General features: G+C 46.0%; 11 protein-coding genes across 11 annotated transcripts; 4 read left to right on the top strand and 7 right to left on the bottom strand.

Annotated features, from left to right (window-relative positions):
* Nucleotides 1-211: 211 nt before the first annotated feature.
* Nucleotides 212-988, bottom strand: GGS22DRAFT_102977 (uncharacterized protein). The gene has a single exon (XM_047957731.1). The coding sequence runs from the start codon at nucleotides 856-858 to the stop codon at nucleotides 418-420; it is 441 nt and encodes a 146-aa protein (XP_047813731.1). The 5' UTR covers nucleotides 859-988; the 3' UTR covers nucleotides 212-417.
* A 1,687-nt stretch (nucleotides 989-2,675) lies between these two features.
* On the bottom strand, nucleotides 2,676-5,215 carry GGS22DRAFT_176470 (siderophore iron transporter mirB). Its single transcript, XM_047963415.1, has 5 exons — nucleotides 4,678-5,215; nucleotides 4,015-4,625; nucleotides 3,700-3,952; nucleotides 3,521-3,643; nucleotides 2,676-3,466 (listed from the first exon to the last, which is right to left on the bottom strand). The coding sequence occupies exons 1-5, from the start codon at nucleotides 4,953-4,955 to the stop codon at nucleotides 2,899-2,901; spliced, it is 1,833 nt and encodes a 610-aa protein (XP_047813730.1). The 5' UTR covers nucleotides 4,956-5,215; the 3' UTR covers nucleotides 2,676-2,898.
* A 949-nt stretch (nucleotides 5,216-6,164) lies between these two features.
* GGS22DRAFT_102951 (uncharacterized protein) lies at nucleotides 6,165-7,466 on the bottom strand. The gene is made up of 2 exons (XM_047957730.1): nucleotides 7,009-7,466; nucleotides 6,165-6,819 (listed from the first exon to the last, which is right to left on the bottom strand). Exons 1-2 carry the CDS (start codon nucleotides 7,151-7,153, stop codon nucleotides 6,392-6,394), a joined length of 573 nt encoding a protein of 190 aa, XP_047813729.1. The 5' UTR covers nucleotides 7,154-7,466; the 3' UTR covers nucleotides 6,165-6,391.
* A 1,104-nt stretch (nucleotides 7,467-8,570) lies between these two features.
* On the top strand, nucleotides 8,571-11,234 carry GGS22DRAFT_176463 (DUF89-domain-containing protein). The gene is made up of 8 exons (XM_047963414.1): nucleotides 8,571-8,661; nucleotides 8,749-8,819; nucleotides 8,886-9,016; nucleotides 9,089-9,205; nucleotides 9,263-10,115; nucleotides 10,187-10,409; nucleotides 10,468-10,537; nucleotides 10,751-11,234. The coding sequence occupies exons 1-8, from the start codon at nucleotides 8,640-8,642 to the stop codon at nucleotides 10,755-10,757; spliced, it is 1,494 nt and encodes a 497-aa protein (XP_047813728.1). The 5' UTR covers nucleotides 8,571-8,639; the 3' UTR covers nucleotides 10,758-11,234.
* On the bottom strand, nucleotides 10,869-11,530 carry GGS22DRAFT_193806 (uncharacterized protein; the record flags this gene model as incomplete). The annotated part of the gene is made up of 2 exons (XM_047965421.1): nucleotides 10,869-11,234; nucleotides 11,363-11,530. 2 exons carry the CDS (start codon nucleotides 11,528-11,530, stop codon nucleotides 10,869-10,871), a joined length of 534 nt encoding a protein of 177 aa, XP_047813727.1.
* A 529-nt stretch (nucleotides 11,531-12,059) lies between these two features.
* Nucleotides 12,060-14,052, bottom strand: GGS22DRAFT_102812 (glycosyltransferase family 32 protein). Its single transcript, XM_047957727.1, has one exon. The coding sequence runs from the start codon at nucleotides 13,384-13,386 to the stop codon at nucleotides 12,124-12,126; it is 1,263 nt and encodes a 420-aa protein (XP_047813726.1). The 5' UTR covers nucleotides 13,387-14,052; the 3' UTR covers nucleotides 12,060-12,123.
* GGS22DRAFT_102832 (acyltransferase family-domain-containing protein) lies at nucleotides 13,854-16,208 on the top strand. The gene is made up of 2 exons (XM_047957728.1): nucleotides 13,854-14,039; nucleotides 14,110-16,208. The coding sequence occupies exon 2, from the start codon at nucleotides 14,390-14,392 to the stop codon at nucleotides 15,893-15,895; it is 1,506 nt and encodes a 501-aa protein (XP_047813725.1). The 5' UTR covers nucleotides 13,854-14,039; nucleotides 14,110-14,389; the 3' UTR covers nucleotides 15,896-16,208.
* Nucleotides 16,209-16,763: 555 nt separating this feature from the next.
* On the top strand, nucleotides 16,764-18,662 carry GGS22DRAFT_102809 (uncharacterized protein). Its single transcript, XM_047957726.1, has one exon. It carries the CDS (start codon nucleotides 16,996-16,998, stop codon nucleotides 18,430-18,432), a length of 1,437 nt encoding a protein of 478 aa, XP_047813724.1. The 5' UTR covers nucleotides 16,764-16,995; the 3' UTR covers nucleotides 18,433-18,662.
* A 567-nt stretch (nucleotides 18,663-19,229) lies between these two features.
* On the bottom strand, nucleotides 19,230-20,278 carry GGS22DRAFT_102884 (ubiquitin-conjugating enzyme/RWD-like protein). Its single transcript, XM_047957729.1, has 3 exons — nucleotides 19,894-20,278; nucleotides 19,565-19,836; nucleotides 19,230-19,501 (listed from the first exon to the last, which is right to left on the bottom strand). The coding sequence occupies exons 1-3, from the start codon at nucleotides 20,155-20,157 to the stop codon at nucleotides 19,327-19,329; spliced, it is 711 nt and encodes a 236-aa protein (XP_047813723.1). The 5' UTR covers nucleotides 20,158-20,278; the 3' UTR covers nucleotides 19,230-19,326.
* Nucleotides 20,279-21,099: 821 nt separating this feature from the next.
* Nucleotides 21,100-23,109, top strand: GGS22DRAFT_102756 (uncharacterized protein). Its single transcript, XM_047957725.1, has 2 exons — nucleotides 21,100-21,510; nucleotides 21,568-23,109. The coding sequence occupies exons 1-2, from the start codon at nucleotides 21,219-21,221 to the stop codon at nucleotides 22,992-22,994; spliced, it is 1,719 nt and encodes a 572-aa protein (XP_047813722.1). The 5' UTR covers nucleotides 21,100-21,218; the 3' UTR covers nucleotides 22,995-23,109.
* On the bottom strand, nucleotides 23,109-25,383 carry GGS22DRAFT_198478 (MFS general substrate transporter; the record flags this gene model as incomplete). The annotated part of the gene is made up of 7 exons (XM_047966143.1): nucleotides 23,109-23,773; nucleotides 23,876-24,176; nucleotides 24,251-24,579; nucleotides 24,628-24,911; nucleotides 24,988-25,078; nucleotides 25,141-25,166; nucleotides 25,234-25,383. 7 exons carry the CDS (start codon nucleotides 25,381-25,383, stop codon nucleotides 23,224-23,226), a joined length of 1,731 nt encoding a protein of 576 aa, XP_047813721.1. The 3' UTR covers nucleotides 23,109-23,223.
* Nucleotides 25,384-26,932: the final 1,549 nt, after the last annotated feature.

Raw genomic sequence — 26,932 nt, 5'->3', positions numbered from 1 at the left:
TCTAGAATAGAGAATAAAATTCTTCGCGACCTCACTGCGACGGGCGCAACTATCAAAATTTGTCATACATAGATACTAGTCTCCCACGTGGCGAAGTCGCCGACCTCGTATAGAAGAGCCCAATAATGCAACCAATATAATCCAGCTTGGCTCTTAATTCTAATACAGGTTTCACTCTTACAATAGCCCTACGAATCCCCCTCTTTTGGCCCCATCTCATATTTTCTTCCCAGCACCACGATAATAGGTAGGTAAAGAAGAAGAGAAGAAAGCAATGTCAGGAAGAAAATAACGTATATATGTGTATTCTTACGACGGAAGCTGTATCGCCGAATTTCCCACTGGTTTACGTAGGTTTAGCCTGGCGCATGTACTCATCACATTCGCGTCTTGATCCCTTCTAGCCACCTTCTAACCTTAGTTGTGATCCGCACGACAATTTTGGCATATGGCGTGGTAACAAAGAGCGTCGGGAATCTTCCTCAATGGTCGGATGCATAGCCTGAGTGTATTTCTCCTACTATTGCATTGACAACAGATCCAACTACCGCCGAGATCTTCCAGCCTGCAACCACCAGAACTACACTGCTGTGCTATGAGGCAGTCACCAGCTACACAAGGGTTGTTATAATCCAGGTCGTTGGTTGTATTGTATCCTGAGGCGTAAGTGAGCGCTTCGCAAGGTTGCTGGGTCCACTGCTCGTCGTGAGCGCCACTATCAGCGCCGATCGAACCTAGAGAACTCAAATTTGAGAATTCGGCTGTTGAATTCGGACAGAAAGAATAATGAAGCTCGTACTCGATTTCTCGTGTACAAGGAGCTAAGTGATGGTAATGGAGGTAGTAATATGTGCACATATTCGCTCGAAATACAACCCCTAATTCTTCAAGAAGATTGTCCCTGAAAATGGGGACCCTCGCGGACAATCTAGACTCGTCTCAAACGACTAGAGGCTGATAGGGTAGATAAAAGATGGATCCCTGATCGTGATGGCTTATATAGGTAATGACCGCAAGCGGTAGAAATTGGAAGGGGTTTGTGATGAGGCTAAGTAATAGGTAGGTGTGTATGCCTCAAGGAGGTTGGCATGCCTTTTTTGTTCGGGTTTTAGAACGAGGATGATGATGGAGGTTCGATTGGGGTCTCATCGCTGTCCACCTACGAGGTTTTATACGATTCTGGCAACCTTCTGCCCCATACCCGCTCTCGATATAATAGATTTGAAAGTTGAGCTTCCTTCAAAACAGCTGAGTTATTCGTGTACCGGTTGCTAAACCTTTACTGAAATCTCCAGGAAGCTCCGAATCTCCCTAGACCCTCGAGATAATGACCAAAAACGAAACCACGCCATTTTGCGATATTTTCGCAGTAAACCTTGCTAGAAACTTTTTGTTGTCCCAATCATGAGAAGCCGTTGCCCGGGCTGTCAGTCGCATATTTGCACTATCTCCAGCCTCAGCGTGATTTTCACGTGGCGCCGTTGCCCACATGGGTGTATGTAATAATAAAACGTCGGAAATATCGGTGAGAATGCTGAGACAGGATTGAGACATCGAAAGATTTCAATTCAAAGGCGTCGAAAAGAAGAGTGACAAAAGCAGACGTCTCAAGATGCTGACTACTGCTTATAAGATCTTGGGATATCTCGATCTCCCGAGAAATTCTTTATCGTGAACTTGGCAAAATGGTAATATAGCGGCCCGAATAAATGCTATTCTTGGTTTTATGTATTAGCCCCGAGTCTCATGAAGCGAGGGTGTTGACCAAGACAAGACTTTCTGAGATGGACACTTCTATGAGATGATAAAAGGCAATTCAAGTGCCCCTGTTTTGTTTTTGGTTTTTTTTTCTTCTGCCTGTAGAGCACCTTGTTATACGTGCCGTGAAACTTGAATTCTAATACCTGGAAAATGTTTGGATGGGGTTGTACAATGAATAGCATTGAGGGGTTGAAAGATAATACCGCGGTGGGTATGCTCTTCATAATTGTTACATATTCGACACAGCGGACAATTATGAATGGAACACAAATTCTTGTCTTGTTAGATGAATGCTATAAATACCTACCTCCGTGGTGGAAGTTGGCCGACGATTAACCTGTTCGGAAAAGAAGGCCATGAGACATCAAGGCATCTCGCCGGCGCGCATACATGGATCGTTGCACGTCGCTATTTCCAACACACTCTAAAACGAATGCGTGTGGTATAAATTATATTATAATATATATTTCAATTGGCGCTATGTCCGCAGGCTCCGATCGAAATGACATCGAACTTCCTCCTGCCGGACATTCCGTTAGAGCTTCAGACATATTTTGAGTAGGTACCTGATATATCCGAAGCGGTTACACCTACAAGGTATACTAAGTAGGTACTAGGTAGGTAGGCAAGTACTTTCTAGGCTTACTTGCCTACACTTTGTGAACCAGTTATTTGTGTTAGATTAACATGATTTCAACGTCACTACTCGCGTTTGGAGAACTTCTAAGTTGAAAGAGGCGCGTTTTTACTCGAACTTCGGATAATAGATGACGTCGCTTATAGGGGAATAATGTCATAAAAAGGGGGTGAGGTTGACATGGAAGACTATGGACCTTTCGTTATAATTAAAGAAGGTGGAATAACCAGGCAGGTACTAGGTAGACTTGGTAAAATGTCTATGTCTAGAGGTTTAAGTGGGAGGGTGTTTGTAACTACTCAATATGGCTACCTAGTTAGGTACAGCTTTGATGGTTGTTCTTCTCATCAAGGAACTCTATCTTCTGTGATAAACATTCTAGAGGCGTTGTATCAAGCCCCAGCTTTCTACCTATACTCTGCCTAAGTGCAGTTTTAGAGGGAATGGATTGAAGACGATAGGTAGTGAGCCCCTTAATGGAGATATAGTACCATCTCGCTCTAGAACACATTGCCCCTGGCTCGCTTCTCCATGGCTTCAAGTTTCTTGACATTTATGTTTCTCCAAACGGCGACGCAGATTATTGTTAGAGGAATAAGTGCAGATCCAACGATAACCATTTTCCTCATAACATCCCCATATGCCGCGATCACAGCGTCTCGAATTGGATTTCCGATCGGATACTTCATTTGCTGATTGATATCTCCGTATATCGTAGCCGTCATGTTCTTAGCATCGTCGGGGAGGAATTCGTACAGCTTAACGGGAAGGATGTTCGTCCATATACCACCTGCGACTGCGTAGCCAACAGAAGAGCCGACGGAGCCGAATAGGCCATAAATAGCAAGGGCAACGGCGACATCTTGATGTCTAACGCATGCCATCGTAGCGAGTTGTGCCATCTGGTTAATCATACCGGCACCGAAACCAACAAGTACTTGGCACATAGTAAGATAACCAACATTTGCGCCGGGTACTCTGAAATAAATAAGAAGTGCTGTGCCGAGTAGGTAGATAGGGACGGCGATTAAAGCCGGGTATTTGACGTGACCAGTATAACGGATATATCTGGAGAGCCGCGTTAGCGAAAGGTTGAAAATGAGGAGGTCTTCAAGTGCTTACAAGGCAATAAATGGACCGGTAAAGTAGGAAGTGAGGGAATAGGCGTTGAGCACGTAGTTTGCGATACTGATGCTCAAGGCTTGAACAACCTGTAGGTAAGAGCTGTAATATGCGTCCCATATGCTATACGAGGTATTAGTCGCAAGTCGCACACGATACGACAAATGGAGTTAACTAACAAAGTTGTCATAAAGACGACAAAGTGGGAAAGTACAGCACCGAGGAAGGTCCGGTCTTTCAAAAATTCAAATGGGAAGAATTTGACTCGAGCAAAGTATCTTTCCCACGCTACGAAAGCAACGAGACCGACAACACCCATCACGATCATGACGATTATACTGGCGCTTTGCCATGAGTGGGAAGCCGAGCTCACAAGACTAAATGGGAGGGTGATGAGTGTAAAGCCCCCTGATATGAGGATCGCACCAACGACTATAACCCATATCATGTCAGCCATTGAATGTTGTGTAAGGTCGAAACATCGAATGACTTACCATCAAACTCGATAATATAATGTACCGTCGACTGCCACCGTGTACGACCTGATTTCGGACGAAGAACTCCGAGCTTTTTAGCTTTCATTTCATGGTAGTAGAGGATAAACACAACTGGCAAAGATACGACGATCAGAATGATGGTGAAGGCACCAAATGCCCACCTAAAATTGACCCTCGTGTAGAACAGTTCGGCAATCTTAGGACCAGCAAAGGTAGTGGCTATGTTGGGTGTCGAATTAATGGCAAATATTATCATTCGGTTCTTGAGGGTGGTAATGTCGGCGACGAAGACGCTGATTATAAAACCGAGGGCGACCTTGCCGACCCAGGTGAACACCTGAGCTGCAGCGTATGTCTCGACATTTTGACAGGTCGCTTTCATGATCATTCCGATGGTAATTAGGAAGAGTGAGCCGACGAAACCTTCCATACGACCCCTGATATCTATCAGTTTACCGATACTGAGTGTCACAACACCGCCGATGACCCTTGCCGCGATGTTAATAACCGCGAGGAGGCCATGCCTGGAGAAAGATGATGTGACATATGGCGACAAAGCAGTGTCGATAGATGCCAATAGCGAGGATACGAAGCACACAAGCCAAAGACTATATCGTTAGCCCTTTTTTGTATGGATTCTATTAGCACGGAATAACATACAGGGCGAAGGTAGACCACAAGGATTTCCGAGACCAGACGGCGGTGATAGCTTCCACCCGTTTAACACCTTCCTGTACATGTGTCGAGTCGTCGTCTAAGTCCGTCTTAGAGTCTTCCGGGAATTCAGTCGCGGGTTGAGCTCGGACAACATCTTTCTCAACATCGCGAGCCCCAGAAGTATGCGACTCAACTTTAGAGATGGCGGCCATGGTTATCTGTGAGCGTATTCTTCCCACGCGTACGGAATACTGAGCCGGGGGGGGAGAGAAGATGGACATTCAAGTGTCAGGATGCAGCGATCGATGGGCAACGCGGCTTCTATATGGCTGCATGGCGGGATCCCTACACACGCAGGGCTAGAATCGCCTTCTGGTTCACGACCGGAAGACCACCAGACGGAATCGTTGGCCGACCCATGCCAAATTCCGATCTCGTCTGCATTGCATATGGCATCGGATCCGTAGTAAGCCCTTAAAGAGTAGTAAAACCCGGTAAGCAAGAAGAATATTTTGGCACCTTCCGAAATGCTCTTCTCGTCCGAAGATCGAGATAATTGAAAAATTTTATCAGATGATCTGATTAGATTATCAGCCAGGGGTCAACATCAGGTCTTAGTGAGGCCTTTTAGATTAATCCTTGTCGTGCGTGATACCACACTGCTCTGTAGCCTATCAATGTTCTAAGTTTGCTTAATATGTTCAATAATTGTACTGTACAGCATTACCTATCGGCTACGCCCATTTCTCTTGGCTCCCCCCACGTCGCTTCCATGCCGCAGGGGCGTCTCGGTCCTTGCCTAGATTTGCTACTTATGCCAGCCCGGTGTCTTGGCATTAGTCAAGATTAGCACTAGTAACAGTGGATATATAGATGCCCGGCTTCGGGTCCTCAAGTACCTAGGTAAATATACCATAGGTATTTGCAATACGAGGTTGACAAACCTCAATGTAATTATCCCTCGATGATTCCGAGGATATCTTTTCACAAGATCATCAACCTTTTCCAGCGCGTACCCCATCGTCAATACCTAGGTAGTGATAGGTACTAGGTATTTATATCGCAAGGGGGGAAATGATGAAAGGTGAAATTGACTTGGTCGCTCGTAACAATTGTAGGTACCTACTGGGTAGGTAGGCATCCGAACATTGGTAGAGTAATCTTGAAATTGGCATTTTAGAGGCTGAACTCAAATTGACTTCACTCTTACATACCTACCTACCTAGGTACCTAAAGAAGCGCGCATTTGTTACCATAGGTGGGCACGATAAATACCTGGGTTGAAGCCTAGGTACCTAGTAGTATTTTCAACTTACCTTCTTGGGGCCTATTTGTAGATCGAGCAAAGTCCTAAATACCTACCTACCTAGTAGGTATCTAAACTGTTTACTAATTTACCTAGGTTCTAGGTAAGAACTCTGCTACGTATTAATACCTATACACAAGAGAATTATGTTGTGTGGTCGTTTCTTCTCGAAAAAAAAAAATTAGTCCATAAATCGCACTTTTATTTCCTATAATTAGTACCAGTACCTAGGTCCTAGATAGGTATTAATGTACTTTGTGTCATGTTATGAAATAGGTATTTTAACGCCACCCAATCTGAATCCGTTTTATCCCGAACAGGACTTATTTTGGTGGAGGAGTATTGAATTTGAAAAACTTTACATAAAACTCGTATTTAAGAAAACTTTGTTCAATATGCTCCAAAATAAGCTCACATGGCAGCAACGAAGCCAAGTACCAACATAACAAGCGAGCCGGCTACGGAGGAAGCACCAGCCACAGGAACCGCAGTGGAATGGCTACTGGTATAACTGGCAGTGCTGTTGATCCCGCTAACGGTGGTGGAAGCTGCAGAGGTTACAGAGATGGCCAAGGTGCTAGTGGGTGCTTCGCCGCCGGAGGTGGCGTTATCTGTAGTGATCTCCGTAGCGCTGGCACTTGTAGATGTTGCGTCCATCACAGTGGTAGCCGAAGATGAGGATGTTGATGCTGATACCGAAAAGCTTCCACTGCTGCCAGATTCGACAGAAATACAGAAAGAAGTGACGGCTGGTAGGACTTGGCCCGTAGCCACATCGGCGCCACAAGATTGGAGGACACAGCTAGTGGCAGCTCCGGTTATAGCATCTTTATTTTTACCTATATCACCATAGTTAATATCTTCCTATGATTACACTAGCGCAAACTGGCGCAAACTGGGTAGAAATTTACAGTTCATGGAAGATGTTGGAGTGGCAGTATAAAAACAGCGCCATTCGTTTTCATAAAATGAAAGAATTGGCGCTACATAGAAAGAACGAAAATGGGGAGTAGAACTGGTAAACTCACAAATGCAGGCGTAGTCGCTATTTGAGCAACTGGTACTGCTGGTCCTTGCGCTATCAATGCAAGGAAGGGCGCACTGGGGAATATCAGAGAGCGACTGAGCAGAGGCAAATGTGGCCAAAACCAGAGTAATAACGGCGCACTTCATTTTGGCGATATTTGGACGAGTGGTAGGTACCTAGGACCTAGGTACTAGGTAGGGAATGAATATGATAAATATACCGAGATAATGAGTTAACACGCTCGGGTAACAAGATCATGTCTATGAGCAGTCGAGTTTCCCCGTTCTTATATATTATTTTTTTATAGGTGAACTTGGGACTTAACTTTCTAAAATCACATTGGCGTATCGTCCCGGCGAGCTGAACAACTAGGTAGACGAAGGTGGCTGGATATTTGTTTGCGTCTCACAACCTCCAAAATTAGTAGCCTTGTATGACAGTGAATAGACCAATAGCGATATCAGAGACCCTGTTGTGTTCATGTCGTTGGCATGTCTGGTTCCTTCTTAAGGTTATTTCTCCGCCATGGCAGCCTGGTTCCTAGTTCCCGGGTCGTTAATGTTGATTATCCACCTACGCACCTAGGTATGTGTATTTCGCGGGGAAGAGGGGCATTTGCCATATATTACCTACATAGGTTAATTTCAGGGGCTAGTATTCATATAGATGAGCTGAGGGAACGATAAATATAGGATCATCGAGCAATATGGAATAAAACTAGAGGGATCGATATGATTCGGATGGCCGCCGGATATGCTGACATGGTGTATTTCTAAGAATAAAACATAGCTCTGGAAAGCCAACCTATCAATGTGCTGGGACTCAGGAGACTTATCCTGACTTTGGAACAGATATGTGAATTGAAAATGTCAACGTTCACTAACCACTGGGCAAGTATGCAGATATCATATGATAGAAAGGATGATATCCGCTTATATCTTAACAAGCAAACAAATATACTGCATCTTCGTAGGATCGGAATTACCTGGGGTTTAGTCTACATAGGGTTCCAGCTAAGGAGTCCGGGGAAATAGACTGAAGGAAGCTCCCATCTACCTATGCAGCTATGTAAAACATGGGACAAGCCACATGCCGAGGTGGTTTTGTTTCTACTCTCAAAGTTGAAAGATGTGGAGAGCTGAAAATAAAAGCAGCAGATCGAGAAGAAGACTAGATGATGCAGATCTTTTCGCCGATCAACGCCTCCGTCCGGATACGAACTTTTCGGTACACCCAGATACTTATTTCAAGTGGTTCGGGTTCGGGTTGCATGCCGTATACTTAGTGCGTACCTAAGTACCACCATTTAAGGCGCCAGCCGCCATATGCAGGCTCTAGGGCGCTTCGAGCAGAAACGCCCTAGAGCTAATTGATATTGGTAATCGAAGAATTTAGTAAGAAAACTTTATTTTACATATCCTGATATTTACAATATGTCACATACAGCAATATATTACGTCGCATTGTTAAATCCTGACATATCCATTTATCAGAATATTATCGGAGCTACCCCGCTAGGATACCCCGCTATCAACGATGACATTTTACCAGCAATCGATCTACGCCTTAGAGTGAGGAAAGTATCATGTGAAGATATTTCTTATATTGAGACTGTTAAGATACATCGTTGAAATGGAGTTCGACACTAAGACCTGTAAGATAACTAATATGTTTCTAAGCAATGGAAAGGGGGGAAAAGAAGAAGAATAATCAAATGGCTAACTATATGTGTATTCATCAGCTTCATATTTGACGAGCGACAAGTCATCCTTCGCTTATATATCTGCCCGAGACCGGTGGCCAGTTATTGTAGTCAGTTAATTATTCTCACCATCTATACTCCTGAGTATGAGTAATAATCGATCTTACATCATTAAGACGCAAGCTATAGATGATTTGTATCGCTCTGTCTCTGGGTGCGAAGAACCTGAGAAGCGGGACGAAGGAAAGAGGATTATAGAGGAGCTGTCTCGGCTCAAATATGAGCTTCAGCACGATCGACAACTGACGTATGGACTTTTCACATATCCATCACGTTATTCTTGTCATTTCAGTACGGCATGATGTTGACAACCAGTTAGACCGATAAGAGACGACGGTGGCGCCGACATAGCCCTGTATAATAGCGAACTGGAGAAGTTGGGAACGCCTAGCTGGTTCAATATACCATGGCTCTTTTGCGAGTGCTATCTATACAGGTAAATTGTAATCAAAGACTTTTGGAAATATTGGCAAATCTCGCTAATGGGTTATAGACGCCTTAACTCCTCCTTTAGGCTATCCGTTCATTGGAAGACATATGATGTATTCTCCCGGCAAAAGATTAAGACCTTCAGGTCGTCCAGACCCGCGGTACTCGAACTGGCCTCTCGATATAGAGATCTGGTAACCCAGATCAACCAGGATAGAAAGACCGGCACCGAGCATGACGAAGCTCAGAAGATCTTATTCTTTGAGATGTGTGAGATTTGTTTGTGGGGTAATGCTACCGACTTGTCTCTCCTTACTAGCCTCACCTACGAGGATATTCAGAAGCTACAAGGTTCTGAAGCTAGGAAAGCTTCCGAGAAGAATATCCTTATTAATGACCTAGCGGCGACATATGAGGTTTTGACGAAAGCTAAGAACGAAGGCAAGAAGGAGCGCCGAGTGGACATTGTATTAGATAACGCTGGGTTTGAGTTATACGTCGATCTCATCCTAGCTGGGTACCTGTTATCATCTGGGCTCGCCACTCTCGTGGTTCTTCATCCGAAGTCGATCCCCTGGTTCGTGTCGGACGTTCTGCCAGCCGACTTTGCCGCTCTGCTTAGTGCCCTGGCTGACCCCAAGAGGTTCTACGAAACACCATCCGATGACGAGAGGTTGCAAAACATGACTCCCTCTCCATTACCAGACAAGGACGCGGCCGATCTTGGCTTTCTTTTCCAGGAGTGGGCGCAGATGCACGCTGAAGGACAGCTCATCATGAGACCGAATACCTTCTGGACTCATCCCGGCAGTTACTGGAGACTTCCATCCACGGACAAGGATCTTTATAATGATTTGAAGACGAGTGAAGTGGTCATATTCAAAGGTGACTTAAACTATCGGAAGCTCACCGGTGATGTAAGTGCGGTATATTCACGCTGATTACCTAGCTACTGGGTACTTACTAAGGAATTTTACTAACTATGTAGGCCGCATGGGACCCATCGACGCCGTTTGTTGAAGCTATTGGGCCCCTTGGTCCTGGTTCGGGAGTCAATGTCCTTGCCCTCCGAACTTGCAAGGCCGATGTCGTTGTGGGCTTGAAGCCGGGACAGGATGAAGAGATTCGGGCAGCCGAGGGCGGTAGCGCGGATGACGAGGCTAGGAAATGGGCATGGAGTGGCAAGTGGGCAGTTGTGTCTTTCTCGGAGGGTAAACGGTAGTCCCGTTTTTGCGTGAAGGCTCTGCCAATAAAACTGATACCTAATAGACTACATCTTCATTGATCCTACCAAGGGCTACGGGCGTCTTAGTCTCCATATTAATGATTATCTACCTAGGTAAGTTAAAGTTTGATGGAAATCATATTCCACTACCGATGCTTCCATGCCAATCCCACTCCCTCGGCCCTTGACTCCGTAAATAATCATATTCGTAAACTACCCTTTCCATTTCACAACGGATATCTATCGAAACCTAACGCCAACACACTTACCTACCTACCTAGGTACCTATACAAGTACACTCTATCGTACTAACCTACGTGGGTAAAGGCGTTAAATTGACATGCGCCATTTACAACCAGAACCCAAGTTTCAAAATTCCTTTAGTGCCCTGGCGGATCATGAACCAGCCGACTTCCATCACAATCCACACGACCTCGCCGGCAAACTATTCCTTGACCTCGGCTACCTCAGCTTTGATGCCGAAGTCGGTGCTACCGCCGTCCTTCTTTTCAAATATGATCTTCTTCCCCCCGTTGTTGGCTACTATCTTGCCATCGCCGTCGAAAACATACGGCAGTCGTTCGTAGGCCCAACGTCCGGCGAAAAATGTGGCGGCTGCCCAGGCCCAGAGAAGCAAGGCGATGCTGAAGGTGATAAAGAGGGTCGGCACGAGGAAGAGCGTGGCAACGCCGATCCAAAAGAGCGAGAACATTACGGCGGATATTAAGGAAATGGCGATGGTGGTCATGGCGAAGCCGGCGAAAAGGAGAATAGGCGCAAGTGAGAGGGTGAATTGAAATGCGACGAAGGACTGGTGGTAGAAGAAAGCCGAGTCAATTCAGTTCCATTCAATTTGACCAGACTTGACTACTAATGCAGCCATCTAGCTAACTACTAGGTAGGGAGCTAAACGAAGAGATGTTTATCTTGAGTTCTTACAAATAGAATAGGTCTCTCGGTTGCGAAATCGTGAACTCGATCGTAGGCCTTCTGTCGGGTAGGTGGGCTGACGACTCGATCGACTTGGCGTTGTCCATATGTCAGTAGTTCGTTGGCTTTGGCTTTGGCTCTGGCTCTAGTGCTCGAGGAATCATCATTGCCTGCCATTTTGCATATATGGGACACGATGTAGAAATGGTGTATGCGGGTTGAAACATAGGTTTTTGTAGTTCAGGGTTAAACGAATGGAGTCGCCAGAATCTTTGGTTGGAATATGTAGGCAAGGATCTCGGTATATCAGGTTTAGTTATTGAAGGAGTCGGAAGTGTTAAGGTATATAGATCGGACGACAATGTCCGTGACGATGTTTTAGGTACTAAGTAGGTAAGTATTTAGATTTAAAAGAAAGCGTTCGTTGAAAGTTGAAGTTTGACAAGATTAAGTGCTAATCCATCCAGAGACTATTCCTGCCATCATACATGTAACTATTGGCCATTGCATACCTCAGACCTTCCTTGTATTATCTACCTAGGTACCTAGACATGGAAGCGACGCGGCTGTAATTTCGCGTCGAAGTTGCTGCCCTCAAATGGAAATGACGTTCTGTGGCTAGTGCTGTGGCTGGTGATCATATTCGATAACCAAACCCCACCTACATAATAGTGGCTCCACGGCTTTCTCTCGTCCTCGAACTGTACGTGCTATCCACGGATACCTACCTACCTAGTCCCTACCTACCTGTCGTGGGCAATAGGTAGATATTATTGTGATACTGGTATCGGGTTTGGTTCTCTTAATTCCAGTTGTGAATTCGTATTTAGCACTAATTGGCTATCCTGTGCTCTCTTCTCCTTGATTTTTTCCTGCTGTACCTCAAGAGGTAGAAGCTCGAATGCTTCTACGTCTTCGTCCCATTTCCTCACACAATCAGCATTCCAATTACACCTTTCGACTTCGCCATAAACCGGATGATTGAATCGGGGATGTCGGCTCGGCCAATTTGACGCATGGTAGTGGTGCTTCACGAGCGCGCCCCTTGAATTGTGGTTCCCAGAGTCAGAATGGCCTTGACCTGCCGCGAATGCCTCTACATCCAAGACTAGGATACCACTAATGATTTTGGATTCGTCAAGATCATGGAAGTCATCCCACGTGATGCTTACGCTACCGCTCCGCTTATTCATCTCCTCCAGGACAGCTGCGGTAAATGCAGATGGACCAGTGCCGCTGATCACTTCGTCGAAGTCAAGCACCACTTCTCCGATTGGGACTTTTTGCTTATTAGCAATTTCAGTCAACCAGCCCTTGATATTTTCGATCAGTTTAAGCATCACTGGAAGTCGTGGTTTTGCCATAAATGTCCACTGACAAAATGACTGCGACTTCTTACCAAGGATCTTATGGTCTTTGAACTCTGGTTGGTCGATCTCAACCCCAAGGACCATGTCAACCTCTGATATTTTATAGCGCTCTGGAATGAATCTTTGTACTGGCCGGAGCGCTTCGACGTCAATGTCAGCGTAAACGCCCCCTTCCGCATACATGATGAGGTAGCGTAGAAGGTCCGCTTTGATTATTGTCGCATTGACTGATCGGTACAGGTCGATGATGTCCTCGCGGTTGAACCCAGAAGGACCGAATTGTTCCTCAACGTAATTCATGTCATTGCTGTCTGTCAGGACCTCGTACCTGAAACCCGGATTTCTTGTTGTCCACGTCTTGGCCGTCGTAGAATCCCTCTCTTCAAACGAGAAAGGATCAATCTTCCAAGTCTGCCATATTTTCCTCGGAAACCCTCCAAGCGCCTTCGAGTCGGCTGCTTTCCGTGGAGTCGTATCCCGCTTGAGTACTCCGCTGTAATTCGGCATTGAAGGTACCAAATCGATGTTAAGAATGATTAATAGAACGCAAGCGCATATAATGTATATGATAATGACTCTTCGAAGTTGAGTTGGGACACGATTCCTAAACTTGGCAGTGGTTGACGCCAACCTTGGCGACAATGGGTACATTGGCGGATTCATATTATTGATAAAGCACCAGTCTGGGCGCACACCGCGGTACGAGAGACCGAAAACTCGGTTTGAGAAGCCTATTGTAACCACGATAAATCGACGTGATATACCTATTGGCAAGGAACTACGACCGGAACCTAGAGCTGCGACTTTTCGGCTTAAAGCTTGACGACACGCCGAGCTCAGTTATCTATGCAGAGATAAGTGTATTCTGCTGAGGGGGTTGCTATCGGTGATGACGACGTAGGTACATGCGTGTTGAGCTTGGTTGGGGATATCCAACTACGTCCGCAAGTATTGTATTGTACCCAAAGTCTCCATTTGTGATGACCTGGGTTGCACAACAGTCGCTGGATTTCTTGATTTGGCCCGGCTGGTATACGTTCTTACTTTTAACTTGATCTAGCTACGGCTTATTCTTTGCCCTGTACGTGATAATCCCCATGGAGGCTTCGTGGGGACACACTAACTAGTAACGTGGCGTTACCGATGTCTTGATGAGATGATACTCCACCTAGCTTAGGGCGTCCTTTTTGCATAAATTCTTGTGCTCATATCTCGGAACCTTCCTGTTCAAGTATCCATCTCCAACCCTGGGACGACTGAGATGCTGAAATAGCCGCGGGACACCTTTTTTTCTCAAGGTATCACCAGTGTACGTAGTAAGTGCGTGTACCTTACCCCTTAGAAATATATACTATCCTTGTATACAAGTTTGGCTAACGGACCGAGTTCTCTCTACGTTACACCACTGCGATTACCCAACCCATTCACACGGGATATATTGACAATACAACGTCGTCATTCGCCTTATTTTGGATTAGTACGATATGCCTACTGTCGTACACTTTTACAAGTATTCGACCAGGTTACTGAGGGGCTTGTCAAGGCTTTCTAAACATGACATGCTCGTTGGGCAGCTACCAAAGGATCCCCAAATGAACGACTTTCAAATTTATCCTTGGAACACGAATGCACAATATCTTCACCAGAACAGTCATCTTATACGAATATGCCTACCAAATCTCTGAGTATTTTAGACGTCCAAGAATGGGAGGAGATCAAAGCCGGCTGGAAACCCGCCTCATCCAACCATCCAACAAGGAGAAGAGTAAACTTCTTTAAAAGACTAATGAAATCATTTAAACCCCATCTATTTCCATTTGGTTCATCAGCGACAGGGATTTTAGCAAAGCCACGTCCCACCGCGTACTTGGATGGACTTCGCGGGTTTGCCGCTTTCCTTGTGTATTGGCATCATCACCAGCTATGGGCTCACCTCGCAACCGGCCAGACTGAAGTCTTCGAAGATGCTTTCGGGTATAATCACAAATACCACTTCGCCGCCTTCCATTGCATACGAACGTTCTTCTCCGGTGGTCACTACGCTGTCTCTACTTTCTTCGTCATTTCTGGCTACGTCTTATCATCGAAGCCAATGAGCCTGATACATGATCATGAGTATGTGAAAGTGGGCGATAATATAGCATCAGCGCTATTTAGACGGTGGATACGACTTTATCTGCCGCTTATTGTCGTAACCTTTTGCTACATCACCTCATGGCATGTACTTGGACTATGGGCTGTTAATTCTCAACCAAAAAGTAGCTGGAGGGAAGAATTAAGGTTCTGGTATTTCGAGTTCAAGAATTTCAGCTTCTTATACAATTCAGGCGGAGATCCTTGGCTCAGCTACCAATTTCACGCTTGGTCGATTCAGATTGAGTTCAAAGGCTCTATCATCATATACAGTTGCTTGCTCGCGTTCTCGAGATTGGCTAGAAATGCCCGAATATGGTGTCAAATTGGCTTGATATTCTATTTCATGTACGTGGCGGATGGTTGGTATGCCGCGATGTTCATATCAGGCATGTTTCTTTGTGACATCGATCTCCTTGCCGCAAAGAACGAGCTCCCACGCGTCTTTTACAGGCTACGGCTAGCTAAAAGTTTTGTTTTCCATCATCTTCTCGCGTTAAGTATCTACCTGGGCGGTGTTCCATCCGTCAATCCTGACACCAACCGCCTGCAGAACTCCCGAGGATGGCACTACTTATCTTACCTCAAACCCCAGGCTGTGTTTGATTATAAATGGTTCTACCTGTTCTGGGCAGCAACATTTCTCGTCGCCTCGGTTCCCCGGATTCCATGGCTCCAACGGTTCTTCGAGACTCGTTTCTGTCAATATCTCGGACGCATATCCTTTGCACTATATCTAGTACATGGACCTATTCTCTGGACGCTTGGTGACAGATTGTACACGGCCACCGGGTGGTACGAGGAAGCCCAGAAAGCTCACCTACCTGGGTGGGTGGACACGTTGAGATTGCCGAAAACAGGACCGCTTGGTCTCGAGTTATCATTCCTAGCGCCACATGTCATCCTTCTACCCTTTACCATCTGGCTGGCCGAGGTTGTCACAAAGTTGGTGGATGAACCCAGTGTACGATTTGCGCAGTGGCTGTATCGGAGCCTCTTACCTCAACCTATCGAAGGCATCGGAAGGGTAGGCAGGTGAACGACAATATCAAGATGTGCATTCTGGTTTCATTGCAGAAAATATTCTTTTTCCAACAGGGGGTTAACCAGGTTTCTCCCATGTCCGATGGATAGTTATGTGGCTTTCGGAGAGAAAAAGAAAAAGTGATGACTAGTCCAATATTAACTCTAATCGGCGATCTGCCGGAAATGTTCTGTTTGCAGTATCTTCGTCCTGCTCTTGTGTATCCAACAATTTAAGAAAAGTCCGAGACAAACTTCCTGCAACTCAGCCAGTACTTGGAGAAAATTACCTAATCGGGAAAGCAGCCGAATATCTATACTGCGGTGTTACCCGACGTTCAGCGCAGGGGAGGAGGGAGGGGGCAACAAAACCCTGTCTTCTTTGCCGTCACCCCTGTTCACCTTAAAGCTTGATTGAAAATTACGGGGCAGAATGCGGGGAGGCCGTAAGGCCGTCGCGGAGGAGCACATGTCAAATTCAATTCCGAATTGTCAAGAGTTATCGATATTTACATCGATATTGAAACTCTTGGAGAGTGCCCCGTGGTCTTACTTTTCAAATTAGTTTCACGTGGCACCTAGCGATAATCCTTGCGTCTTTAGAGCATCCGAATCCTGGATACGGTATGTCATGCGGATAATTCATCTTGTCAAGGCGCGAGTAAACGTCTTTCCACCCACATACACTTGATACATTCTTGGACGGTTGGTACTACCTAGGTAGTAAGTCTCTATAGTACTGCCGATTGTCAGGAAGGTACGCAGAGCATGTGATCCGAGGTGATCCCGTATACTTGGTGATTCACGGCATTCGTTAAACCCCCCTCCAGACATGGAGAGCAATATACGGCCCGATGTAGATGAAAACCTACTAGGTACCTAGTATACTATCAAATAAGGCGTATTCTTTTCATTGATTAGGTAGGTACCTACGTAGTACCTAACTCACATCAACATTAGTTACCTATTCCAGGGACGTTCGATGGGTAGAAGGTAGTTAAGTGAGGACTAATTGTATAGCGCAGCTGTAGTTGCTGATAACCACTTTCGTATCATTTTAGCAGACGAAAGGTTTCCATTTCTCAAGGTAGGGAATAGAAATTTCGGTCCTGCAATATGTTAGTACGGGGGTTCAGACGATTGATTCTTATTGTCCTCCCTCTTTTTTTTCTCTTCTATACCGTCATTCGGCATTTCCGTAGCCGGTCTCCTATTTCATATACTGTCGCAGATTGGATACAGCAAATACTGCCCATTAGCCATATCTTTGGGACACGGCATGGACAACAGGTTCTTGGTGATCAGGGTGGTTCTCGGAATATTTACAAAGGTAGCGACAATAACGGCCTGTCGGAAGCACCACATACCAACGAATTAAGCAGCAGCGAAAACGTCGATGACTCGGTTGATTCTAGTCATATCAATACGCACACGGAACTCTTTTCCGCCTCAACTCCGGATGGGAAATATTTTAAAATTAATTTCGGCGACAAAGTGGCTATTAACCCTAACATTGTACCACATCCACTACTCGACAATGTGTGGGTTATCGTAGCGAACCATTACGACCTGGACGATGCTATACCAACGCACTTCGTCGAATTAGTATGCGATGCTGCGTTCAATGAAGGCGGCACAGAGCTCGGCTGCCTTTTCCCGCCTATACCACTTCCCATTGTCGCGACAGGTCTAGGTAAATGTGAAGGCGAGCTCCAGTACGCTAGCCTAAACGTCGGGCCTCATGATGCTCGCGTCCTCTACGGCCCACGAACTCCATTCATAGTATATGGGAGTAATTCTCATGAGACCTGTTTCGGGCAGTGGATCCAGGACTTCCAAGTTCTCATGAACTGGAACGGCGATGGTAACTTAGAGGACGCGAGCGCAACCCCGGAAGAGCAGGAACAAGAGAGCTTTTTCCAGCTAGGGACGGAGCTCCACCGTCCACCACCTTACTCCCCTATTGAGAAGAATTGGTTTCTGTTCTGGGATCCTGACGGCCAGATGTACGCGCATTACGATATTGCGCCGCGGCGCATCTTCGCAAAGTTAGATGTCGGCGGCTCAGTAGGGCCAGATCTAGCCCCGTTAGCAGCCGTAAATAATGATGACAAGTGTATGGAGAAGTACGTTCCGAAACCAGGACCAGAGCATGAATCAATCCACCAAGCGACAAACTCGTTATCCATCACCATGTGTCAACGGTCAGACCCCAGCTGTTCACCAAGTGATACCAACACGTTCCTCTTTACAATCTTCCAGCATAAGACCTTCCATGATTTCCACAGCGTGTATGAGCCGTACGCCATGGTTTTCCGAAGGCGAGAACCGTTTCAAGTTTATGGCGTATCGCAGAACCCCCTATGGATCCATGGCCGCAACACTCGGAATCGGATGTTCTATGTGACGTCTATGAGCTGGAAGGCCCGCGGTCAGAAGTACCATGGTTATCTAGACGATATACTCTTCCTCAATTTTGGGATCGAGGACCGGCATACTGCTGGTATCGACATATTGGCCAGCGATATACTTTCCAGCTTGGGTTTCTGTTAGGAGATATAAGGTATCTTCCGGAGATTCCAGCCTGGTTGTTACGTGACTTTGTCAGGTGTATCAGCATAGTCTAAATCGGCATCAAGTACAAGTACCTAGGTACAAAGTATGCCTCTAGCTTTCGTTCTATGCCGCTAGACTGCATGAGACTCATAATATTTCCAGATCTGTGTTCATGAATTACATACATGGTACATAACAAGTACCTACGGGGACTACATTATGTGGGGTGCGCATTTAGCTGTAGGAATCCCAAAAGAAAGGGGTAAACTTTTGTCAACTAAATAGCTATTTTCTACATGGCCTAGGACCGTCCGCCTCATACCCATCAATACTGAGAATGTTGATACGTATTGGATTTCTGACCGCGCGATTACTGGGCGCAACTAGCGGTTAGAGAAATGATGGAACTGGCCCTTTCCCGAGCTTACAAAATCTGAAAGTTGATCATAGCGCAAAATCAATCGATTTGTTTCGCCCTACCTAATAGCTTAGGCGATTTTGATCCAGGAATCCGTGACACTCGAGCTGGGAAGGCCATGTGGATATGGCGGAAGCGGGTCAACAGAGAAATTAGAGTAATAGCATACGAAAAAGGAATCATATGCACAAGTCCGATACATATGAGATTGAACCCATGTAAATTAATTCCTGTAGGAATAATGTGCCTAAATGAAACCCCTCTAACGCCAGACCCCATATGCAAGTCTGTGAAGACAATTCTGATTGCCGAAAGCAAAGACTAACTAGTATATGCTGTTGCTAGTGTCTTGGAGACGCATAGGTGTGATTCATGCGAATAAGACCATCTATCGAAGTAGTCCTTAGGAGGTATATAGGTACCTGAATATGCGAGGACTCCTCCATGACTAGTGTATTGTACGAGTTATTACTCTAGGGCTCGCCCAGGAGACGAGCGGTGATGTCACCCATATATGCCTCTTCCAGCTCGTAGTCTTGGCCGTCAAGTCTGTCAATACCAACGAATTGGAAAGCCTCGACAACTCTGTCGATATCAAAGCCCATGTTGACGAATCTGTTAATTAGGTCTTTGTTGTAACCCTGATATCTGTAGACTGTTAGCTACCTATCCACTACGATACTTACTACCGCATGTTTCTCGAAGCCATACCTGCTATCATCGACCTGCTGAGGGGCAACCTGCGTTCTAGGCTGGACTGATTGGAAGTTGGGGTTTCGAGGTGCGCCGGCATGAAGTACAGCCCACTCGTGAGCTTTCTTGTTAAAGGCTTCTCGATCGTTGATCATCATTCTAGCAACTTCGGCATCTTGCGGATCCTTGGGCTCGGGACTCTCGAATAGACCTTGAAGGGATAGCAGAGTCGACTTTATGGTGAGAACGGGTGACCAGGCGGAGCTCAGAGTATCGAGACAGATAGCCCCCTGTTTAGTGATGTAATTAGAGACCGAAAAACAATGAGGTTATTTGAAAATACGTACTGTCTGACTGCTGATGTTTGGATGCCAGACTTTGGTATCAAACTTCATGACTGGTGGTCGAAAGGGGTACTCATTGGGGATTCTAACATCAACAATAAACTGACCACCCTCGTATGGCGTACTAGGCGGCCCAGGCAGGCAAGCCTTCAGGTGGGTGAGGTCGCCGTTGTTGTTAGCAGGCTGAGCTGTGATTCCAGAATTTCTCGCATCAGCTTCAATATCAGCCAACTCCTTGGCGACTCGACGTGCTCTGCTAGATGCCATGGTAAATCAATTTTGGTATTGCCTGAGCGTTAATATTTAGTATTGAGTATCGAGTGTCGGGTAAGGAACAAAGTATCGAAAATTGCGAGTGTCGGTTCGCGTAAGATATGTTTCGCGGTATGGTTCACGATATCGATCGTATTAGGCTAGGCAAATTGGATCTCGGCCTGGGAAGTGGGATAGACGTTCAGCGAAGGGATGGATGTAAGGTTTAATACTGTTAACACCTAAGATATTCTTAGGTGCCTACTGGGTATCTGATCAACCTAGCTTAATACCGAGGAGGGTAGCTAATGCACCTAGATCTTGGGTAGGCGGATTTGGGCGGCGCAGACGGTAAGAGAGAAATAGTGAGGCTGAATGAAATAAGGAAAATAGAGAATTATCAGCTCTTTGCGAAAACTAACCGTCTTAGACGTTGATGTGACAACTCAGAATGCATGAATAAATGGTGACTAGTCTTGAGCAACCCTTGCGGCCAGTCAGAATAGTAAGAGTTGGAGCGATAAAAAGTTGTAGAATGGTGAAAGAAAATGATCGAACAAGTGTCTGGCAGCTGACTTCCCGATCGCTGCAACCCCGCGATTGCCAGCAAGTCTATGTCTGGTACCGTACGTAGCTTCTAATGACTGTAACCTTGGAAGGGGCCAAGGATTGCGTCTAGGCATAAATGGGAATGGCGATCTGATGAGATCATGCCTATAAACAATACCTCTAGTAGTATGTTGAGGTACCTATATGCATGCTTATATAATCTCTACGGGATAAGATACAGCGGGACGGCGGGGTATCACGGATACATGTAAATCCCCACTTTTGGTCATTCTATTATTTTTCATTGGCTCAATTTCATCTATGATTCCCACCCCCACTACAATACACTTTTTTTTCCCTATTTGCAATTATCATTTACGTCAACTTTCAATTTCATAAACTTGCACACCTTAATCGTCGTTTATACCCATCCTCAAATTCATCCGGAAACATCGCATCATAAATTACCTAGTATACATCGAAAAATTATCGACCAAAAACACATCCAACTACATGCACCCTACAAAATGGCTACGACTACGATAACGGCGACAGTTCGAAAGAAGGATGCCAACCTTCCGCCAGAGAACGAGCGATTCTTGCGATGTTGCGCTGACATTGCGAATGCTCTCATCGAAGACCATGAGGCATCCAAGAATCCCAAGAATCCCAAGAGAGATATTAATCTCAACAGCCTACGCTCTAAATTTTCGAGGAAGCACAAGATCGCTAGCATGCCCCCGCTGACTGCCATTATCGCCGCCGTCCCCGAACACTATAAGAAATATATCCTACCCAAACTCATCGCAAAGCCTATTCGTACGTCGGTATAAAATATGAAGGGGCTTGTTTTCGTTATACTAACTGACAGCTCAGGCACTTCTTCTGGTATTGCAGTTGTAGCTGTCATGTGTAAACCTCACAGATGCCCTCATATCGCGTTCACTGGCAACATCTGTGTCTACTGCCCAGGTGGTCCCGACTCCGACTTCGAATACAGCACACAATCTTATACAGGCTACGAACCAACCTCCATGCGCGCTATTCGCGCCCGATACGATCCTTTTGAACAAGCTCGAGGTCGTGTCGACCAGTTAAAATCTCTCGGTCACTCGGTCGATAAGGTCGAATATATTATCATGGGCGGTACATTCATGTCGCTCCCTATTCCTTATCGGGAAGAGTTCATTTCCCAACTTCACAATGCTCTAAGTGGGTACCAGACGACAAACGTCGATGAAGCAGTCGAGGCTGGCGAGATGAGTAACGTGAAGTGTGTTGGTATTACTATCGAAACTCGACCAGATTACTGCCTTCAACCGCATCTTACTGATATGCTTCGCTATGGATGTACACGTTTGGAAATTGGTGTGCAATCATTATACGAGGATGTCGCACGAGATACCAATAGAGGGCATACCGTTGCGGCAGTCGCGGAAACATTCTGCCTTGCTAAGGATGCTGGATACAAGGTCGTTTCACATATGATGCCCGATTTACCGAATGTGGGCATGGAACGTGATCTAGATCAATTTAGAGAATACTTCGAAAATCCGGCATTTCGAACTGACGGATTGAAGATATATCCTACATTAGTTATTCGCGGCACAGGTCTCTATGAGTTATGGAGGACAGGCCGTTACAAGAACTATACTCCAAATGATTTAATTGACATCGTCGCGAGGATCTTAGCACTAGTCCCCCCTTGGACCAGGATCTATCGGGTTCAGAGAGATATTCCAATGCCGCTAGTTACATCCGGTGTTGAGAATGGAAATTTAAGGGAATTGGCTCTTGCACGAATGAAAGACTTCGGTACGACCTGCCGTGATGTGAGAACACGCGAGGTCGGCATCAATGAGGTCAAGCACAAGATCCGGCCAAGTCAGATCGAACTAGTTCGTCGTGACTACACTGCCAATGCCGGATGGGAGACATTCCTAGCTTACGAAGATCCCAAACAAGACATCTTGGTTGCTTTGCTTCGCCTGAGAAAATGTACCGAGAAATATACCTTCCGCGAAGAATTAACCGGCCAGCAGACAAGTCTGGTTAGGGAACTTCACGTCTACGGAACCGCCGTACCGGTACACGCCAGGGACCCTAAGAAATTTCAACACCAGGGCTTCGGTACTCTCCTTATGGAAGAAGCAGAACGTATCGCACGTGACGAGCATGGAAGCGACAAAATAAGCGTCATTAGTGGCGTTGGAGTGCGAAGCTATTACAAAAAACTTGGGTATTGGTTAGACGGACCTTACATGAGCAAGTGGCTCGATGGTCGCCCCCAAGATAAATGTTGAACGCACAGGACTCGTTCTTAACGCATTCGCCCACATATCGTCACGTCTCTTGCACAATTTACAACACACGCCACGAAGGAAACATATCCGGTAGTAAATCAATGGCGCGTTCAACAAGAATATATTTAAGGTCGTCTATGCATTTGCAAAATAGATACCTTGCCGTACCTGGTATATTCTGGTTCATCCATAGTGCTTTACCCGACCGTATACGCCTTCAAATCGATCTTCACGCGCTCCCGTCGTGCTTAACGTGTTCTACAGTAGCTTCTACCTTCTCTGTCATCAAATCCTTGACTCCCTTCAATAGTGCAACGGCGACAATGGCTAAGACGACGAACGGAATGACACTTGCCCATGCAAGCCTATATGCCTGAGCAAATTCCCATCTACTAGCGTCAACAGCCGCTGTCCAAACTGCTGTGGTAGCGGCGTTAACCCCAGACCCAATTTGACCAGCTTCCAGAGCTTCTAGCAGTGCGGGTACACTGCTCTCCGGTAAACCCGCATCCATGGCTGCGTTACCAACACCTATCGCGTAGTGGCTAGCAAGCCGGCCGTTAATAATTGCGTTCAAGACAGCCGAGCCGAAGGCACCGCCGATAGCGCGGGCGGAGAATGCTAGGCCTGTTGCAGTCGAAAGAAAGGCGTGAGGCGCAGTGAATTGGATACAGGCGACGAGGAGTGTAAGTGGTCCTGCTTGGCCGATGCCCGCTAGCACGTTGAAGCCGATTTGCGCGGAGCTCCATGATGGCTGGATGGTTGCGTAGCATATTGTTCTATACGTTGCGGATTGTATGTCAGTATTTCTGGCTATCAAGGCTACCCTTTTAGACCTGCAATGGTTGAGAGTCAATGGTTGAGAGTCATCGGGAACTTACACGATTAGAAATACAGTGAAAGTTACAAGCAAGGGTATTTGCAAATCTTTATATCGAGTCGCGTACCAGGTAATTGGAATGGAAGCGAATAGAACGGGAAGCTGGTAGCTCAACTGGCGGACCGAAATACGCCAAGCGTCGCTCTCGAATCCCAGATTGAGCACGATCTGTGGTACGACTGAGTTAACAGCACTGTAGAAGATCCAGCCCTCGACGGCGAAGGAGAAGACCGAATATGCGAAGTTGGCGTTCTGCCGGAAGAAAACGTGTGCAACCAGGCCGTCGGAACGTCCCCTCCATTCTACAATTATTAGCTAAGCGATCATGATCATCGTATCAAACAGAGGCGGGCTATGAATAGGAGGCTATCCATACCGTATAGAGCAAAACCAATCAGCATCACTAAACCTAAACTGAGTGGTACAGCAACGTGGGGGTTCGACCAGCTGTATGCTCCTCCAGCCCAGTCAAGCGCAAGAAGCATTAGCGTTGCACTACCGACGAAGAGTGTAGAACCGACAGGATCGCAAGCCCAAATATAGTCTCTCAAAGACATTCTAGGATATTCAACATGTTTGGGCGGCCAGTAGAAGCAGAAGAGCCCCACCGATGTGATACCGTGAAAAGCGGCTTGGATCCAGAAGATGTATCGCCATCCACCAACGTTAACGTTAGTGACTGCGCCGGCACCGAGAGACCCGATCCTATTTACATCAGCTCAACCCCTTGATAAACCGATTGATTGTACCTACAGTCCCCCCAGAGCACCTCCAACGAATGCGAAGCCATTAGCAAGAGCGCGGTATTTCAACGGCAGGATCTCGGCAGGGATTGCTTGGACAATGGATATTGTAGCCAAAGTCACGCCAATGAGGATTCCACCCCCAATGAGCATGCCCATTGACGTTGCCTTGGCAGACACGATGGCGCCTACAAACGCGATCAGGGGTGGCACCGTGGCAAGGAACTTCCTATCTAAAACGTCGGATAGGCGACCAACTATCGGCGATAATACAGATTGCATGAGTAGAGGGCCCTGGAGGATCTTCATTAGCTTTGGACATATTACATGGATATTTGGTAAGGAGAGGAAGAGTAAGTACCTGAATTACCCAACCAGCAATGGAGCCATTCCCGAGATCACGAACGATGAATGCGATAACGGAACCGGCAGCTACCACTACAAATACCTGGGCCATGACGCTATAAACTATCGTCAGTATGAGAGATTGGGCACAGATCGACTAGTATGCAGATATACTAACGCGAAGCACGTTATGAATACCACCAGCTACATGATTCTCAATATGTCAGTGTCTTATTTAAGCAAAGCAAGCAACAATCGGCTGTAGCCATACCCATGATCGCCAACTGAGATGGACGTGGTAGGCTTCTTGGGTCGCCTCTTGCTCAATTGGGACGATTTCGAGGGCTTCCTTATGGCTCACATCCCGTTTCTGTTCCTCGACGAAACCTACTGAGGGCTTTTCGGCCTCTTCAAGAGACATGGTGATATGTGGTGGTAGATTCTAAAGTGTGAAGAAAAAGCCCGTCGGGGAATGAGAAGCAAGTTTAAAATTGCCAGACGCACGTCATAACATTGGTTCACAACTCCCTCGACCAGCGCCTAAATGGATACCTTATATACCTGCTAGGTAGGTAGGCATACATGCTTTGATAAGTCCCAGATTATCCATACTCTGTGGTACAGTGTAACATTAACCCTATTAGTTCATCCTGAATGTGTAACAATCCTGGCTCTCAGCTTGAGGTGTGGATTTGAACACCCACTACCCCAACTCTTGACCTGGAGAAAGAATGCGGAGACCCCAGATTTTTACACGGCAGTTATATTATATGGCTACCTTCTAGGTAATATACACCCAGGGATCCGCTGCGGGGGTGTGAGCCTGAAAATTCGGGGTCACTCCTTAAGACCATTCATCCTCGGCGTAAGGCCAATGATCTGTTGTATATTTCTAAAAAAAAAAAAAACTAAAAAAAAAAAAAAGATTGATGACATATATGATGCAACTCTTTTTCTACTCCTAAATAAAATATAAAAAATCGTTTAAGTTCTCCGGTGAGTCTCAGGTCTCGCTTTACATAATGCCCTTCTATCACTGCCGTCCCCTTGTCAACTCTCTATCAAATCATAGTACTATATAATGCTAACTATATTGGGACTCGTCGCCGTCGCCCCTAAGTACGATAGACGCTATGGCACGCGCCTCGCTTAGAGCAGGACATCGGCAATTGAGTTCTGGTCCGCTGTTGTTAGCACCACTGATGCTACTAGCACATTTTCAAGCCAACTGAGCCCGGATGAAATTTTTGCGCGTCCCTCTTTTGTTCATATCATATTCTATAGTGCCTTTTCTCCTAACGCTATCACAGAGAGAGTTAAATGAGGTATGACAAGGAGACTGGTGGTACCGTTTAGGAACATCGCGCTTAGTTGACTCGTTGACATTTCTTGCATCCGATGTAACACCCCAAACGATGTTAGAAACCTGTTGCTATAGTCGTTAACTACAGGTCTAACCCCTGACGTTGAATCAGATATTAACTTGACAGTAGGTGATTGATGAGATATTCCACAGCTTTAAGCTTGGTAACATAATATGAGAGGGCTTTTATTTTATTAGATCTCTAACAAAATAGACTGACGACATACTCATTTGATTTGATAAATCCTAAGCTTACCTACCTAGGTAGTAAGCACCATTAATGACGTTACAGATCACTTTCATTATACCTAATATCATACAACAGAGTGACGTATATAGCGATAGCGTCGCCTCACTTCCAAGGTTTTTATGATCTTATGAATATCTGCAAAGACCGTCGAGAGGACAATCTGACATAATTCCTCTGCTAGCATTGGCATTGGTCGCCAAATTTACCTTTTCTGTCTTAGATCTTTGTAAGCCAATATGAAATATGCAGATTAAGTTAGGAGCTGGAAAATGAGACATGGACATGACTTCCCAGAACTGACACGTCTCCATGACATGGCGAAATGGTGGCCAAGATTGATCCTGCGTCTTTTAGCAG

Source organism: Annulohypoxylon maeteangense (genome assembly GCF_022496945.1).
Source record: "Annulohypoxylon maeteangense strain CBS 123835 unplaced genomic scaffold GGS22scaffold_36, whole genome shotgun sequence".
NCBI lineage: Eukaryota > Fungi > Ascomycota > Sordariomycetes > Xylariales > Hypoxylaceae > Annulohypoxylon > Annulohypoxylon maeteangense.
The sequence above is the reverse complement of the archived record's forward strand: the minus strand, read 5'-3'. Positions and strand labels throughout refer to the sequence as shown.